Source organism: Pararge aegeria, chromosome 6 (genome assembly GCF_905163445.1).
Source record: "Pararge aegeria chromosome 6, ilParAegt1.1, whole genome shotgun sequence".
Lineage (NCBI taxonomy): Eukaryota > Metazoa > Arthropoda > Insecta > Lepidoptera > Nymphalidae > Pararge > Pararge aegeria.
This window is the reverse complement of record NC_053185.1, coordinates 18,829,421-18,848,967: the sequence shown is the minus strand read 5'-3', so window position 1 is coordinate 18,848,967 and position 19,547 is coordinate 18,829,421. Positions and strand designations below refer to the sequence as shown.

The 19,547-nt window shown below is 37.8% G+C and overlaps 1 protein-coding gene across 1 annotated transcript; it reads right to left on the bottom strand.

Annotated features, from left to right (window-relative positions):
- Positions 1-810: 810 nt before the first annotated feature.
- LOC120624318 (cilia- and flagella-associated protein 251-like) lies at positions 811-19,186 on the bottom strand. Its single transcript, XM_039890783.1, has 19 exons — positions 19,016-19,186; positions 17,955-18,101; positions 16,618-16,876; positions 16,013-16,128; positions 15,485-15,774; positions 15,015-15,166; positions 13,962-14,108; positions 13,045-13,153; positions 12,517-12,710; positions 11,432-11,583; positions 10,208-10,378; positions 8,897-9,067; positions 8,178-8,278; positions 6,702-6,825; positions 6,255-6,346; positions 4,336-4,570; positions 3,232-3,451; positions 2,268-2,377; positions 811-960 (listed from the first exon to the last, which is right to left on the bottom strand). Exons 1-19 carry the CDS (start codon positions 19,184-19,186, stop codon positions 811-813), a joined length of 3,111 nt encoding a protein of 1,036 aa, XP_039746717.1.
- Positions 19,187-19,547: the final 361 nt, after the last annotated feature.

Here is a 19,547-nt window from a genome sequence, read left to right as displayed (position 1 = left end):
TTAAAGTCCCCATCCACAGGCAGTCTACCACCACCATGATCATCACCATCAACATCATCATCATCATCATCAAACCGTTACCAGCCCACAACTGGTCACGGATCTCTCAGAATAAGAAGCGTTTAGACCATAGTCCACCACGCTGGCCTAGTGCGGATAAGAAGACTTCACTTACACATGCGATTGAGAACATTTTGGAGAACACTCACATTCAGGTTTTCTCACTATGTTTTCCTTCACCTTTATTAAGACAACATGAAGTAAATTAGACCTTAGTTTTAAAATACTCGTTTATTTTGTTTTTTTTTATCCATGCCTCTATTCTATAGAGGGCTATAAAATATTCAGAAACATTTAGCTCATTGCTAACATTAAAACACCCAATATCCTAATAACCATATCATCCAGACGGATAATGTAATGTGGTACTGAATTTCATACCAGCACTTCTTTGGTTTTTTTTTTATTTCGATCCCTTTTACTCAACAGACAGCCTCATTCGTACCGCTGGATGTTTTGTATCTGTATGAATTTTAAAAAAAGAACATTTTCTTTCACGCGCTTCACTACTAGAACGCCGCGAGATTACTATGACTGGATATTTTAATGTTAACAGTAAGCTAACTGTTTCCGAATCTTTTATTGAGAATTCATGGTCAGATAAAGTCTTGTATGCAACTGCTCATAATTAGGTATTAAAACACCCATGTGATACTATTCCCATTCGTTGATAAAGCCAAATTCGTGTTTTATTATAAAACGGTTGCATAAATAACTAATATCGCAATCGAAATCCGAGAAATATCAATTTTAAAAGTTATAATTCTGCGCATCGTCGGAGTCCTGGGTGGAGACGGTCTGCTGGGAGCCCAGCGAGGACTTCACAGAGTACTGCTCTGTTAGGACGTCCACGTCTTGAATACCCATGATGGTCGACGCGAGCTCTTCGAGTGTTATCTCCTACAACATATTTATTTATATATTTAGCATCGCACCCCGTGAGGACATTACAGTTGCCCAATTCGTCTCCCCGGGTCTATTAAAAGAATTTAACAACAAGTAATACTTAATTACAAAAAAAAAAAAAAGTTAAAACATAAAAATTAGCTATATAAAATTAGGAATTTAAAAAAAAAAACAATGACCAAAAATTCAATAATAATAAACACATAACATACAAACACAATGGTCTAAGAAGAGCACACAACAAACTTAGCCGGGTATTTTTTTTTTTGTTATCACCATCTTCCAGCAAATTTACATTAGGCTATGAAGCTAGAGCAATTCACACCCAAGCTTTTTTATCGTTTAATTAATCCTTAATATTATAATAGGATTTTTCTGTAAGCTTACGTTTTATATAAACTTTGAACTTATTGAGAGACATCTCAAAGATTTCATTTGGTAAAGATTATAATTAACATCGTAAATCAGAATCCTTATATGTCAAACATCATCACATCAATCCTTTACTGGGCACAGGACACGGGTCTCCTCCCACTATGAGAAGGGTTTAGGCCTTAGTCCACCATGATGGCCATGTGCGGATTGATGGACTTAACACACCTTTGAGAACATTATGTAGAACTCTCAGGCATGCCGGGCACCTCACGATGTTTTACTTAACCGTTGAAGCAAGTTATATTTAAATTCCTTAAACGCACATAACTTAGTAAAGTTAGGTGTGCGTGCGTCCGAACCGATAGTAGGGTCATTACAAACATGCCCACTGGTAATTACTGAATTTTGAATTTCGACTAACCCATCCAAGTGTACTAAGAAATTTTTACCAAAAATGTCTAGTTTCCCTACTGTTAGAGAGCAATGATGTCTCGTAACATAAACATGATGAAGCACCCTGCGAGGTTTCAAAGTTATAAAAATTAATAAATAAATATACTACGACAATACACACATCGCCATCTAGTCCCAAAGTAAGCGTAGCTTGTGTTATGAGTACTAAGATAACTGATGAATAATTTTTATGAATAATATATATAAATACTTATAATATATAGATAAACACCCAGACACTGAAAAACATTCATGTTCATCACACAAATATTGTCCAGTTGTGGGAATCGAACCCACGGCCTTGGACTCAGAAAGCAGGGTCGCTGCCCACTGCGCCAATCGGCCGTCAGATATACGACGCAATTACGACAATATTGGAATTTAGTATGGCCATCTACATATTCTACAGCAGAAACCTGCCTCGTTGGTCAAACTGTTATGATAATCTAAGAAGAAGAGATGTTAAAGAGAACCTGCGGCAAAAACGAGAAGTCCCCTTCTGGCATAGCGGCACGGTCCTCGAAGCTGTGGCCGGCCAGAACGGACAGCAGGTACCACGTCAGATCCGAGGAGAAGCATTCACCTAATTGAAAACACAAAGACTCAATCAATACTTAGTTTTACTTATAAAATACTAGCGACATCGTCTGCGTGGACTTCAGAATTGGGTCTAAAGCTTCGCTCGTTAACAATTTTTAATCTTACCACGGGTACTATTCCCAAGTTTCATCCAAATCCGTTATATATATATATTACAAATGTGAAAGTGAGGATGTTTCTTACTCAGTCACGCAAAAACGTATATATATAAATAGTAGGATACTGAATAAAACTGCTCAGAGCCTTAAGGAACACGCCCTTAAGCACAGAAATGCTGATGTCCCAAGTTCGATTTCCGGCGGCGGAAATTTGGGAATTCTTAATTTCTGATTTTCTCTGTACTGGCCGGGCATGAGGCTTCTGCCGTAGCTAGTTACCGCCCTACCAACAAAGTAGTGCCGCTAAGCGATTTAGCGTTCCGGTACGCCGTACGGGTAGTATCCTTGCCTGAATGACATCTGTCGCGAAAAGCTCTACTATTGCTCTCCTAGTACTACCTAATCAGTGGCGTGCACAGGGTCCTCATAAAGCAGGAACATATAATTCCCCTCCAATACGAGTTATGTAAAATAATTTGGGTAGGCAGTGCTTTTGTGCATGAATGAAGTACACACCTAATTTGTCATTTTCTTAACGTGCTTTGATATAAATGTCTTCTTTCTGAAGCCTGTGCTTAAGTTATATTGACTAGATGTTATTTTTTAAAATAGGTAGGGTGCAGGGGCACGGGAGCCTTGAGGCATTGTTGATTTATGCAGTTTATTTGTACAGGACAAAAAGAAATAAGAAAAAAAAGACAGTACAAGTACAACTTAAAAAGTAGTCATATTTAATTACCATTATTGCTCAGTAACTCAATGAAGTCTTCACGGTTTATTGTCAGTTTATTGTTATCCATCACGGCAAAGTGGCGGAAAGCGTTTTTTATCCTCCTGAAGTTATCACCGAGCGCGGGACGATGGTTGAGGTACAATTTGACGAACTCCTCAAAGCCTATCTCAGTGCTCGGTGAACGTTGGTAAACTTTGTACTTCGCTTCCACTAGGAGGTTTTCTACCTATAATAATAATGAAAAAAGGCAGCGACTTTAAAAGTAAAACCTTTTTTAATACATCTTTTTCAACGTAGGTGTTTCAACTTGATAAAATCCTGATTAAACTTTTCTGAGATACAGAACGGAAATTCTAAAGGGACACCAGGGTCTTACCATTGCTTCGCGTTAACGCTATTGTTTCAAAATTATAGGTTTTATTATAAGGTCTTACATTATAAAATATATTTTTGCCAGGTACACAGTAAGTCGTTCAGATCGTTGGGGTCCAGAATCGTTATTCAGGACTTCTAATATAGTACTATATTAGAACTAACATAAAGACCTAATGATTATGAAATTAAAATAACTGAATTCGAGCCTTGATAGCTACGGCCTAAGCAATTTTCATTCTTAAAGGAAACCTTCGCCTTTCCATCATATCAACCCATTACCGGCCCACTACAGGGCACGGGTCTCCTCCCATAATGGAAAAGGGTTAAGGCCATAATCCACCACGCTGGCCCAGTGCGGTGGACTCCACCCACCTTTGAGAACATTATGGAGAACTCTCAGGCATGCAGGCCACACGATGCTTTCCTTCACCGTTGAAGCAAGTGATATTTAATTACTTAAAACGCACATAACTTAGTAAACTTAGAGGTGCGTGCTGGGATTGGAACTCGGACCCTACAAAGTGAAGTCGAGCTTCTACCCAATGCGCTATCACCGCTTCAAATAGCTTTTTTTTCGCTTCTTTATCAGGCCAGTATTGGGCTGATTGTCATGAATGTCGCCAAACAGGAGTCATAGCATTCCCAAATTATCAGATTGAAACGGTTAATACATTATGTACTCCACATCTCTTCATATAAACTAACCTGTGTTCACTTAATCGTTGAAAAACTAACCTCGTATTCCGACGGAAAATACCCCAAAGCCCTCATAAGATCCGGCAAAGAATCTATCGGTATGTAGTCGTTGACACGCCTCATCGCCGGGGAGAAAGTGCCTTGGCACAGGATCTGGATGTAGTAGAAGAGGTCTCTGATTTCGTGGAACAGCCAGCCGGGACGACCGTTCTCTATCAGACAGTAGTAAGGATCCAAATCGCCTCCTCCCAACTTTGTGGTGGTTTCAACAGACCTGACCGTATTACGATTATGTTTAAAATGAAACTTTTTTTTTTAGATAATAAAGTTCCATGGAACTCTATTAGTCAGACCCGAGAAATAATAAATATACTATGACAATACACACATCGCCATCTAGCCCCAAAGTAAGCGTAGCTTGTGTTATGGGTACTGAGATGACTGATGAATATTATTATGAATAATATACATAAATACTTAGAATATAAATATAAACACCCAGAAACTGAAAAACATTCATGCTAATCACACAAACATTTTCCAGTAGTGGGAATCGAACCCACGGCCTCGGGCTCAGAAAGCAGGGTCGCTGCAAACTGCGCCAATCGGCCGTCAAAAACTATAGTGCCAACTCTGTAATCAGTTGTACACAAATACCTATCTGAACTAAACTAAATTGACAGCTCTCAAAGTAGCGCTGTCCTGTACACACCGGGGCCAGTTCAGTTATACACATATGAGATATCTAAAAATATTACTATTTTTTTCTACAAAGAACATAGTGAAATGTTGGATACCATATCACTACTTTTAAATTTGTCATTATAGATTTGTGTACAACAGAATTGGCATCACTGTGTTCAATCAATAAGGTTAGCAATATTAAACCAAAATAAACTATAGTATCAATTAAGTTTAGAGATGTATGTAGGTACAACACTGCCATATTGTTTTTTAAATTTTAGCATATAAGACACCATCATTAGCCCATCAAAGTCCCAATCTAAGCACAGGCCACACTCTTATTGGATAGAGAGTATAATAGCAAATCACGCAACACACAGTAAGTATATAAGCTAAAGTAGTATGGAAACTAGATTCGATACACAGAAAATATATAAGTGACCCACTGCGCTCCAAAATAACATATTCATATATCATAAACATACTTCTTACTAATCTAACCTATTACATGTAACCGACCGTGACGGTGGGAATCGGTGGGTAGGACTTCGACTTTACTTTCGGGGAGCCGAGTTCGAATCCCGCACGCACCTCTAACTTTTCTAAATTTTTTTTTTTTTTTATACACTTTATTTGTACACCACAAATAGTAAAAAAAACAATGGACACAACAAAAATAAACTTAAAAAGTAGGATACAAAGGGCGGCCTTATGGGTATAGGGTCGCTTAGTAGCGATACCTTCCAGGCAACCTTAGGATTAGGAAAACCAAGGGAAACCGATTGGTGGGGTGTATTATTATTATATACATACTTACGAACAATTACACACTAATACTTATCAAGATTACACACATAAAATACTAATAATAATAAGTATAAAAATAATAAACTAATATATACTAAAACATACTTAAATATGAGTAAGAGTTAATCACTGTCGTCTTTATTGTTCAAGATAATTGGCTTTAACAGCATTTTTGAATATGTCTAGTGACCTTGACTGTCGTATGCTTATTGGGAGTGCATTCCACAGTTCAGTAGCTTGAACAATGAATGAATGCTTATAAATATCACGTGAGGAAACCTGCATGCCTGAGAGTTCTCCATAATTTTCCCAAATGTGTGTGGAGTCCACCTATCCCGCACTGGGCCAGCGGCCTGCTCATTGAGGGAGGGGGCCTGTAATGGGTAGATACGACGATGATGATGATGACATGTAAGTTTTGACGATGTTTTCGGTTCACATTTGTAAATAACAAAGATAAAACAAACCTGAACTTCGCAGTCCACTGGTACATACAATTATCTTTGGCGCCGATTGTGAACAATGTACCGCTATCTTCGCGATAACACATCTCCAGTATCTACGATATGAAGTTGTCCTTTAAAACCTCTAAAACTACCCCTGCAGGTTGATGCCGTATCAGTTGACACGAGATTTTGCTAGTCAGTGACTAAAAGTTGGATAGACTGGAAAGAAAAAGCCCAAAACATTATTATTATTGTACATTACGTAATTGTATCTGCCAACCAGGGATTTTGGGGGCCCTCTAAAAAAAATTCAAAAAATCTTCAATGTACAATCTGACCTAAATAATCTCACTTGCCCAGCCCCTAATTTTGGATAACATAAATTAAAATACAATGTATGTTTCCCCTGCTATAAAGTACATTATGTTAGAAGACCCGTGCCGTGATAGGTTTATGATAATGACTTACTTGTACAGGATGTCCAAGCATCGCAGCATGTTTCCACGGATTCCCATCGAGCGGCATCTTCTGCAAGCCGATGATGTTCTTCGTCGCGAATAACAGGTACTGCACTGCGCCTTCCGCCGTCGACCTTAAGTTGCCTCTCAACAAGTTCAAAGTTTATATATAACGTAACGTAATATTATAGACTAGCTGACCCGCGCAACTTGTAAATTCATCTTTGCAACTCTCATGGGTTAATAGTCGCAGTGGGTTCCTGTTGCCTTCTGCGCCAGTTATTTCAGGGTTTACTGGACCCTAGGCCACTGCTGCCTCTTCTAGCAAGTTGGCTAGCTAGGTGTATGGATATACCGCCATCGAACGGTCGCCAGAGCCTCGTCCGTTGTATAACAGGGAGTACCACGGCAGCCGATGGGTACCGTAGCCGTAAGGCAAGTGCAGGTCAGGTTGACAATAGGGTCGGCTAAGATGTTGAGCACCGTTTCCCCTTACTCCCCTCTAAAAGACAAACCCCCTCAAAAGGAAAAGACTCGCGCGGGAAGCCGTGCAATCCAATTATGCCTAGCGCCATGAAATTTATCTCAGCAGCCACGACCACTCTGCCAAGAGTGCACGACTAAGAAGGCGGGTCTTCTGTCCCTGCAACTTCGTCTGCACCTAGAAAAAAACCTAGAAACTAATTGCAGCGCTACCTACCAGGTGGACCTGTTTTAGTTCCAAACTATGTTATTCGCGGCCGTACGTGTTATTCTATACCCGTCGCAACTTCTAAGCGATAGGTTAATTTGAATATTTTAAAACTGAATTCGCAGGTATATAATCAAACAATATTAATTTATTTCTTTCGTATTTATATTACTTTATTTCTTTCGCATTTATAATATTAGTATTTAGTAGTATGATACGCATGTCCCATATGCCTCGCGACTTGCTGTTATCTGTGAAGATTCATGTCCTTTATCTGCGATAATATTTATGAGATCTTCATTAAAATTAGACAGAACATGCTTGATAGTATACACTTACAAAAATATTTTTATTATACCAAATTTTATTTAAATCCGTTCGGTAGTTTTCACGTGATGCAGACAGACAGACACAAATTTAATAAAAATCTGTTTTCGATTATAAAGCATCCCCCGGTCAAAATTTTCAAAATATATTAAATGTACAGAAATCTTTCAGTTACAGTTTTATTATAAGTATAGATTACATGTATGATAAAAAAACTTGGGTATGAATTGCTCTAACTTCTTAGCTAAACATTAACTCGACTGTGAGATCGTGATAACAAAAAAAACCTGGCTAAATTGTTGTGTTGTGGGCTCTTCTTAGACCAGGGCGCGTTTGGAACTAGTTCTAAGTTAACGAATGCAGTTATCACCATCACTAGCATTAGTGTAACATGTTAAATTTATGAACGCTTCATAAGTGCCTGTGATAAGGTCTACATGAATAAAACATTGATTTTCTTAATTTGACCTGGTGACCAACTGCACGCGGCACACGGGCTGCTCGTACCGTGGACCCAGCACCGTTGACAACGTCATTGTGGTGGCGTAATTGACGATTTTGTACTTGTACTAGAAAAAAAAAGTCTGTGGCAGATGCAGGACAGTCCTACTTTTTTTTTATTCTTTCCGGCTTTACACAGAATAGCCAATGTCAGGTGACAGTTTACTTATATATTGTTTGCAAGCTCTCATTGCTATGCTCAAGTTATTGAATTAAGAACATACTGAATCCTCGTTCAGCAATTATTGTATGCAGTGTATTGTATCAAAAAACAGAGGAAATTCCCCGCGCACGTCTGTCTTTACAACCGCGGAATGTTGCTAGCTCACAATTTTTTTCCCATTTTACCAATGTTATGCTGAACGTTTAGAGTTGATTCTATAATAATCGTAGTTTACTTTTACGCGATCACATAGGTAGACGTAGGAAGAAAATCACACAATATAAATATAATACGACAACACACACATCGCCATCTCATCAATATAAGAATAAACATAAATATATAGATAAATAAGACACTGGAAAACATTCATGTTTGTTACGCAAACATTTTCCCGTTGTGGAAATCACAGCCAACACAATCAGCAGTGGGCAGTGACCTAGCTTTCTGACTCCACTCAGAAAGCTAGGTCACTGTCCACTGCGCCAATCGGCCGTCAAGGAACCGATATCTTTAAACTCACCTCGTCATTAGCAATGAGTATAGTGGGTAAATCGTTGCGATGTGTTTCAGGATCTAAACCCAAGTTATTTGGCCAGTGGATCCCGCACAGCGGCACTCCGCTCTGTTCCACTCTGTCCAAGCTCAGAACTTCAAGGTACTCGTCCGAACTCGCGCCAACGTCATACTCAACCTGTGGCATTTATAATATACATCTTCATATTACCTCTCTACTACTGGAGGTTGGCCGTCAGCTCAGCGAACTTCTCGCAGTCTTGCGCAAAGCCAAATATACAAACCTACATCTAAAATTTTAAAATTCATTTGTATTGACTATACCACTGGTCCGGAAGGCAGATTCTACCGAGAAGAAGCCGGCAAGAAACTCAGCAGTCTCTAATTTATTTATTGATTTATTGTTATAAGTTACACAAAACAGGTAATAACTAAAGGTAGATCTAAATATAAATAATGAATGAATTAATTAATAAATACACTTTTATTGTACACCACATAAACATACAGAAAAATTGAAAATAAAAGTTTAACGCAAAGGATTCAATTTGGCGGCCTTATCGCTACATAGCGATCTTTTTCAGGCAACCAATGGCGTAAAACACAGACAATATTATAGCAAGTTTCAACATCATGATTAAAAAAATAGAATTTTTCTGTTTTGCGAGAAATGGAACCGCAGCGGCGGCGTGCTTCAAGCAAATTTGTCATTAAGAAGTTCATCAATTGTATAGTAATCCCGAAAAATATTAATCAGATTTAAAATAAAAATCTTTGCATTATAGAGCCCAATTCTTGAGGAATGCCGAAGGGTGTGGCGACGCGGTGGGTGTAGGGTGTAAGATAGATGGAAAACTTAGCATGGGTTCTCAGAAGTTGTACAGATCGCAAGTAATAGGTACTATAAACTCGCTAAAATATTCATTTTTGTGTATACCAAATAAAAGTTATCTTTATATCTTTTCTTCCTTAGCTATGAGAGAAGTTTATTTATACTCTTCATTTGTACACCACGTCAAGTTCAGAAAAACAAAAAAAGAGAACAAACACTTCAAGTATTAGTACCTATTAGAATACAAAAAGCGGCCTTATCGCTAAGTAGCGATCTATGCCAGGCAACCTTTGCTGTAGGAAAACTAAAAAAAAGATGGGGTACACTGTTTAAAATATACATACGAATAACTACATACTAATACATGAATCAGACTACACACATACAATAATACTATTGATAAATATAAAAAATAATAAATAAAGTTTGCAGTAGTGGCATCTGCTGATGATAAGGATGTATAGTATAAATTGTACTACAACGCACCATTGTCCGATCAGCTCCAAGTGAAAACAGTTTGAAGTCGCCGTTCTGATTCTTGGTGGGTAGGAAGAACACGGAGGAAATCTCCTTGTAATGTGCCCGGTGCTTCCCCACAAAGATCCATTTGTAAGTGTCACAATCGAATTTGTAGACACCAACGGTTCTGCTTTTGTCCTGGAAATTAAAACAACACAAACCTGCATAACGTGAAGTCCGCATCAAACTTTATGACTTCTATGAACTTCGTGCGTTCGGTGCGCAGAATTCGGTATGAGTCAATCAGCGGTACGATACAGTTAGCGCAAAACTACACTCGCAGGCCCGAACTTCTGGCACGACATAAAGTTTGAATCGAACACATTTTGTATTTGAATTGTGAATTGCCAGTACAGAAATACTTAAATGCATTAATCGTACATATGTGAGGTACGATTAATACCCGTTTTCACTAACGACGATCAAGACAAAGCCTAAGTAAGAGACGCCTAATCAAAGAAGATTTCTAGGCATATCTTTCACTAATCTATTTTCACTACGCAACTCATATATATCTGTCTATGATTCTATGCTACAAGGTGTGATCTTTGTGTTTGTAATAAAAAAACTGTTTTTTTTCATTTGTCAAGTTTCCCAAACATTACGCACCACTGAGTTGGTGTCGTAATTTTAGATGGCGCCTAACGTCGTTAGTAAGTAGTAGTAAAGTTTTTGAATCGTTTTTTTTCTGCTCATCAACCAAATTATTAGGCATCCGATTTAAGCGTTTCCTGGATTTAGTGAAAACGCCAAATTAATATCTCTTAACTAATTTCATAAATACAAAAGTGAGTTTGTTTGTTTGTCCTTTCTTTACGCTTTTACTAAGCAACGAATCAACTTGATTTGGGTAACATAGGCAGTTATCCAAGGAAAATCATCGGTTCCTATAGGATTTATAAAATACCGTAATAAACGTAGACATAGAACGATATACTTGTATTTTACGCCTTCTCACTGAAGATACCACTTTTTCTTTCCGAGATATACTTTTTTAAGGAATAAATAAATAAAGTAACTATTAAATATTTTACATGCACATGGATGGTTAATTTGATATTGTAACAAATAACCCTATTAGTAGTAGCTCAAAGTTTATAATCGCAAGTGAAAACGTTACGAAACAGGCTAATTTTAAAACCAAAATTAACAATGATTTGATTTTGTTACTAGCCGACTATGGTTCCTTACAGCAAACGCCAGTGCCATGGAGTCACAGCTGAAGGCGAACTGGGTGATGGCGGACACGGTGTCATGATGCGGATTCTGCGTCAGGATGTTGATCGTGGTGGGGTGTAGGAATATGAGCTGACCCGTATCCAGCCCGCAGGCCAAGTGCATTCCTTTGAAAAAGTCAATGTAAATTCGATGGCCACTGATTAAACTAAATTAATTTGACAGCTCTAATGGTAAATTCATTGTCATCATCATCATTATCGGCCTATTAGCGTCCTCACCCTCCTCTCTCTCAGAAAAAAGGGTGTAGACTGTAGAGCATAAACCCAGATATTGGGGGTGCATCAACTGACCAACCTTCCAAAATTATTATGCTCAAATATCATAATAATTATATTCTGACCGATGGCTTAACATGCTCTCCGGGCATAGAAGTAGACACCGTCAATTCTTGGATATATTATAATATTGGATATTTGAATTGGAATGTCATGATAAACGTTTGCTATACACCGCAAAAAGCAGGAGAATCTGTGGGGTGACATTGATAAATTTTATCTCTAAATCTTTATACCCAACATCAATCAGATATTCTGAAATGGCGTTCTCTAGGGAAGGAGCATCCTCAGGAGACGTTGAATTTACAATGATCTTAATAGTTGTTCATTGTACAGAATCTCATGCATTTTGCGGAGAGCAAATTATTGGTCCGACCGAGAAAGTGAACCCAATGAAAGGGTTTCGTGATCCGTAATTGAACATTCTAAGCACTAAATACACTAGGAATTTTGAGTGACAAGTTTATTAACCATCATCATCATCATACTATTATCAGCCTATTACCGGCCCACTACAGGACACGGGTCTCCTCCCACAATGAGAAGGGTTTAGGCTGTAGTCCACTAATCCGGCACAACGCGGATTAGTGGATTCCACACGCCTTTAAGAACATTATGGAGAGCTCTCAGGCATGCAGGTTTCCTCACGATACTTTCCTTCGCCGTTAAAGCAAGTTATATTTTAATTGCTTAACACGCACAAGTGCTTAAGCCACCGCTAAAAGTGTTAAAATTAACTGACCGTTAATGTAATGAACTTACCTGAAGGAGAATACCTCAAGCACGTGACAGAAAGCTGTGGCCTAGTGATTTCTACGTCCCCCTTTATAGAGTCTTCCTTGGGCGGTATAACCACTTTGTAATGCTCCCTCAGATAAATCCTAATAAAGAGTTTGTGTTGAATGTAGTTCACTAACTCGATGCTTCCATCAGCATATCCGATGCACACGTAAGGCCTAGGAAATACCAAAATAAGTGACAGATCAAACTTTGAAACTACCTGAAGGAGAAAACTTCAAGCGTGTGACAGAAAGCTGAGGCCTAGTTATTCATATATGGCTTAGTTACTCTATGGAGTCGTCCTTAAGCCGGTATGACAACTTTGTAATACGATCGATCCTTTTAAAGTTTATATTGTATAGTAGATACACGTCCTGCATTTGCTGCGTTTGCTCTGTTTATAAGTGCTGGTTCTATACTAGTAGGCCATCAGCTTGTTTCGTCAATTATTGTTATATAAAAACCTCGTTGCAAAGACCTAACGAAATATATAAAATCATTCTGATTTACTTTTCCGGGTGTGTCGATAACGACAGTGCGTGTGATATCTTGTTGTCCAGGATTGTTGCGAACTTCTCCGTCACGAAGTCAACGAAACCCACGCCTTGGTTGTGTGTACCTGATGGTAACAGTTTGTAGTGTGCATCTGTCAGATGAACTGGTCGAATTGCGAATCTGGACTGTGCTGGTTGGTACCTAACTTTGAAGGCTTGAAAAATTCAATGTACATCGCATTCATTATTTTCTTTTGTGTTCGCTTTAAATTTTTTTGTACTTAAAAAAAATACTACTTAGTTTCTATACACAGAATTAAGAACATACAGAAACATGTACCTATAAGACTAATATTGAAGCATCAAAAACCACTCCTCTTTCGTAGTGTTTCTCGAACAGGCGGTTGGTCACTTCATTCCATTTAGCAGTTGACAGTAATTTTTTGACCTCTTATGTTCTGAACATTTATCATAAATTGGGAAGATGAGAAAAACTTGTGAGTTAGCAACTTTCCGCGATTTTGTACTCAGGGCGTTTTCACAGTTTTTGGACTGATATATGGCTGAATGAGGGTTCTGTAAGTATGTTCTTAATTCTATGGTTCCATAGGAAAGTTTATATAAAAATAAACTCATCATCATCATCATTTCAACCCATTACCGGCCCACTACAGGGCTTAGGTCTCATCCCACAATGGGAAAGGCCGTAGTCCACCACGCTGGCCCAGTGCGGATTGGTGGACTTCACACACCTTTGTGAATATTATGGAGGACTCTCGGGCATGCGGGTTTCCTCAAGATGTTTGCCTTCCGCATTGAAGCAAGTGATATTTTAATTGCTTGAAACACACATAACTTAGAAAAGTTAGAAGTGCGTGTTGGGTTTCGAACTCTCGGTCCCTCGGTGGTCCCTCTTCATCAAAATAAACTCACATACAATAAAATCCCTCACGAGGAATGCCTTGCCACCGGTCGTTGCATCTGTGGGTAACGCCTGCTTCATGAGATTCTGACGCGGCTGGCCCGTTTCTGGATCCTTCTCGACTACAACTTGCTCCCAGCAAGGACATATTTTGTTACCTACGAATTAAATTACTATGTACTTAAGTTAATAGGTTTATTGGATAGAAGCAGGCGTTACTTTGCGGAATTCCATGATATATTATGAAAATTAAGTTTAATATGCTATACTCCGCGAAAAGCAGGAGAATCTGCATGGTTAAATTTTTAAATCTTCGAGATCATCAGGAGATGTTGACTTTACAATGAATAATTGTCAAATCAATTAAGTCAAATCAAAAAACAATTATTCACTGTAAAGTCAACATTTCCTGAGGACGCTCCGGTTTCGGAGCGAAACGTTTGTAGAGGGTTAAAGGGAGTTAGAGGGAGGTAAAGATTGAACACATTATAAATAACACCATACGGATTCTCTTGCTTTTCATAGAGTATAACAAATTAAGCTTAATTTTAATAATATTAATAGGATTATTTAAAACAATTACTGAATTAATTTCATTTGCTGAACTATTTATAGTACTGAACGCAAATGATTTGATGTCGTCCATCTACCTCCGGAGATCTTAATCAAATGAAAAAAGAAGATTATCATAATTATAGACAACTAATGAGATACAACACAGATTTGGAGTAATATCCGTTGTTAAGATAATTAGATTCTAAATAAAATTTGGAATTTCGTTGTTCATCAAAAAAATATCATTTATTACCATGCCAAAAATATAGTTACAATGACAAAAATGAAAAATTGTTGATCAATTAGTAGGATTGATTAGATGACCTCTTCCCTTTAGAAAGTCATTCAAAAAGTTGAGGGTACCGCCATCAAAGTACATCGCCAACGTTTGACGTGGACCCAAGTTTGTAACTGAATCTCTGTCATCTTTGAGAAGCCATACTTGAGCCAGTGAAGAACTAATTTCTGTTCATGTTATTACAAATACTATACAATACAAACCAACGCACACATTGGATCCAAAATCATACAACTCCTCGGAGAAATGTTAAAGCTGATTCCTTTAACAGAGTCCACAGTGAAGCCGTGGAGCCAATAGAGAAGTTTCATCTGGTGGTCGTAAAAGAGAATCTCGCCAGCACTGTTACCAGTCACGATTACTCTGAAAGCAATATTGCTTTAACATAAGGTATTGAAAAACCTATAATAATTGAATAACTCCAGCTCAAAACAATAATGAACTGGGAACCATTTCTAGAGCTCCCCGTTACACAAGCAAACACACAAAAAAGATAGTTCTAGCCCTATTCAAGGAAAATTTGGAAAAAATTAAATACATTTACTTCGTAATCCTGCGCAATCATGTTGGAAGTAAAGATTAGTAATCAGAAAAATCTTCAAGAAAAGAGACGAAGACCATCCTCATAAAAAGGAGCATAAATAGTAAGATGACGCTAATATATACCAATAATTCTCTCACCCATCAATACTCTTAATTACATTAATCCCCCTTTGGTTCATCTTCAGCACTTTAATGAACTTCAAATGTTCATAGTTCATCGTTTCTAGGTTCGTTTTGTATTCTATGGAATACCCGTACACCAGGACGGATCCACGACTGGTACCCACCAACACCTGGGCAGTATCTCTTACAAACGTGAAACAAGTGAGTCTGCCGTTTTCTGGATTTATCTTTTTCTCTAGCACTCGGACCTTTAACTCATAATCGTCTGTCTCTTTCCAAATACCTCGTTCTACGACGAATATTTTCTGTAAAATATATGAAACTAATAACGTACTTAAGTTTTTTTTGTATGATATTTTTCTACAATTCTCCCTTGATAAAACTCAACTAAAGAAACTTTTTCTCGGTGCGGTTTGAGGTAGTTATATTTTTCTCGAGAAGGATTTACCGTGTTTAATTTTTAGGAGTTAGGCGCTAGAGGATGGAGAAATCATCGGAGGCAAAATGTACAGGACATAGATATCAAACAATTTAAATACTAACAGCAGAAATACCAATCCATATATCATATTTCGTCATTAGCAAGAACTGTTGACTATTAGCGGGGTTAAAACTCATATCAAGGACGCCGCCTTTAGGAATATCTACTTCCAACGTTGCTGAAATTTAAATTGTTTGCTGAATTTTACATATTAAATCAACAAGGAAATGAAGATGTACCTTGGATAGTATTTTTGAATTTATTTAAAAATTTCTTACAAACTTTTAGGTATTTAAAAACATCATTACATTATATTAAAAGCAATCTCAAATCTTCACACTGAATTCGAGCACTGGACCAAGGCACAATAAGAATAAGAAGACACTATTTGTGACCTAAAGATGTCTGCAATTGGTCTACAATGCAGCAGCTCTTCCCGTCTGGGCTATCAACCATCCTTGATTGTTTTTAGGTAATTTTTGTTTAAAAGGGAACAAGCAAAATGTCAAATCCTAATAGATCAGAAAAAGCCTGAAATATTTAAGAACGTACGTACGTTTCGGTATAAAACTGTTAGTAGCCAGTAGGTTAAAAGATTTTGATTACTTAAAAAAACTCTCCTCGCTCTCCAGTAATGTACAGGACATATTTGCCACTAGGTACTTACCGTGAGGGACATCCAAGCCGTAAGACCATATCCACCAATGAATTGTAGATTTGTCCTGATATCCCAACGTTAGGAGGAATTTGGCATCGGCACTGATGACAACCTTTGCCAACCTAGCGTTTCCGTGAGGGTTGAAGATGGTTTTTTGGGGAAAATAGTCTGAACTATCCCATATTATGATGACATTTTCTGGGCCAGAGTCTGCTGTGACAAGCCATTTGCCCTCACTGTCAGAAGCGATACTTATTACCGTGTGCTTCTGAAAAATGTAGGTAAGTAATGAGTTGAAGGTAAAACTAGCTATAAACTAACCTAAACCAAATTCGTCAGTTAGGTATTTAATTTAAACCTTTGGTCCTCTTTTAGGGCTTACGAACTAGCTAGTCCTATTCAAAATTCAAAATTTAAGTATTTCAAGGAGGTAGTATATCCTAAGCACTTTTGAGACGTCAAGTATGTCTGTTTGTTCCACTCAACCACCGGTGCGGAAGGCAGATTCTACCGAGAAGAAGTCTGCAACAAACTCAGCAGTTGCTCTTTTCCAACATCATTTTACAATTTAACAATCATTGATCTATCTTGATAATTTTATTACATATGATTATGATTGATAAACGGATTATTATTTCTATATACTTTACACGCAAAATCACATAAAATATGCTATCAGCACACGTTTTGATTCGACATTGGAACATCCTTAGGAGATGCTAAAATGACAACGTTTAATTAATTCTATTTATATTGCCTTAGCAATTTTTGCGCGTTGCTAAGACAATATAATTAAAATTTAGTGGAGTGGAGTCAATTTTAATTCTAATAGGTACCGATCGAAGTCAGGAAGTCGCTGGATACAAAACGTTAGCTGTGGAAATCTTTACAAAAAACCTATGTCGTGTGGACGTCATGCGTTTAAGATGATAATGCACTTGTCCTTTGAGATTCAGGGTTGAAGTTGAAGTAGAAATTGTACATAGATACCCATGGGCCTATTAACCTTAGAGCCAAAAGGACAACGCAAAAGGCGCTAGCAGAAACTAGAGTGAATGTACTTTTCAAGTACATATATTACATTATTTTTTGTATAACTTATTTAGGGTTTTTACCTACAATTGGAAGAAATATCAATTTTATAAATTGAAAATGCATAGAAAAATTTGTCCTGAGCGCTTTGACCTAGTGATCAGATGGACAGCCGTAGCTTAGTGGTCAAAGCTCTCAGGCCGCGATTGCCTGAGAGTCGCAGGACCAAATCCTGTTGGTTTCCGAAAATTTTTATATAAAATTTTAATTTTTTAAAACTTATATTACGTTAAGTGCAAGGTGTCACCACTCACATGGCCTTGCAGTATCATCATGTTGTTCACACTCCAGTTGTACAAAACCGCCACATTGCCTGCTGCGTAGAAAACCGTCGTACTGCCCTGCTCGTTCAGGTTGATCACACCCACCTTCAGATTATAGCCATGGATCCACCGTATGTTCTGATAGAGTAAACAATATTTTTCAACTTAATTCGAGTTACGCCTGTTTCAAGCCGATGACCCAGTTAGTGTAGCAGTTAGCGTAGTGCAGTTGGTGGGTGGAAAACCATCGCATGCATAGTAACAACCTACGCTACGCGAGGCGTACCTAATAAAGTGACGGACAGACGCTTGATTTTAATTTTGCATGTGATGTTAGAGCTGTGTCTGATTTCTTTTAGTAAAAACTATTTAACTGATCTCAGATCGAAGTCGCAGGGATAGGAAATAATGTACTTCTAAATGTGAAGTATTATTTCGGTTTTTATTTACACATTGTAGTATAGAGATTAAAACCTATAATTAAATGTATTCATTAAATAGGCAAGAATACAATGGTGTTGTTATCATTGCGGTCTTGCTTGCATTGGCAATTACGTTGTGCATCACTGACAAATTTCCATTTATGATATTATTGTAGGTTTCCGAAGCCATTGAAACAAAACCACAAGCATTAAACCTTCCCGCGGCTACCCTTAACGGAAAACCTCACCCACCATGGGCGTTTAGATCGTCCGCGCTGTTTTAGCTATAGTCAATACTAAACTATATATTAGTTTCATTTTTGTCCGCCTGTATCTTGGCCGCCATATATTTTTAAAGAGAATTCATACATGTGGGTCACCCCTGGAAAGGCAATATGGGTAACGTCGAACGAAGCAATCTGTTAGACTCGACTTGTCATAAACTTCGCTATGATTTATTGCTTTACTGCCTAATTACTATTATTAGGTACGTAAAAAAATTTAATTGATAGAGCGAAGAAGACATGCTGGCTAAAATAGAATCCAAAAAGACTTGTTATATTAAATATCCACAACTGATTAGTATTTAGCCGGATAAAAATTACACAAAATAAATAATCAATGGCTCACGAAGGGCGATTGTTTGTAGCTGTACTCTCCGAATTCTGCGTGCTTTTTGATCTTCGAGAGGGACAGGCTGTAGAGACGCCGAAAGTCCAATTCGCTGACAACGCTGGACCGGAGGTTTGGCACAGAATGGAATTTATCAAGCGACTTTGAAGATAAAGCTTTAAATTCCATCGTGTAAAACTGAAAAGTTATTTTGATTTTAACTTCTTCCAGCTTAGATATCTGTAGGTATCACTGTTAAATGTCTTTGAAAATTAATAATGACAATCTAACGTCATAAGTTGATTATGTGAAAAGGTAGATAAACTCTTTGTTCAATATCTGGAGAAGTCTGTTATAAAATGGTCCATGTCATTTGACGCCTACTATTTTTAGCAGTCAACAAACACAAAAGATCTGTAATATAAGTACTTACTCATACGAAAAAATTTGTAATCAATAAAGGTCTTTCCCCCCAACAAAGTTCATGAAGCCGTCTCGGCTATCAACCCATTTCAGTTTTTTATTTTTTTCGAGATCGGGTTGCGTATCA

Excerpts from the sequence above, each read along its gene's own strand:
- LOC120624318 (XM_039890783.1), bottom strand. The coding sequence starts at position 19,186 with ATGGAATTTAAAGCTTTATCTTCAAAGTCGCTTGATAAATTCCATTCT. Across the intron at positions 16,877-17,954 it reads TGATGATACTGCAAGGCCAT|AAGCACACGGTAATAAGTAT; the intron begins GTGAGTGGTGAC and ends TACATTTTTCAG. Across the intron at positions 961-2,267 it reads ACTTCTCGTTTTTGCCGCAG|GAGATAACACTCGAAGAGCT; the intron begins GTTCTCTTTAAC and ends AATATGTTGTAG.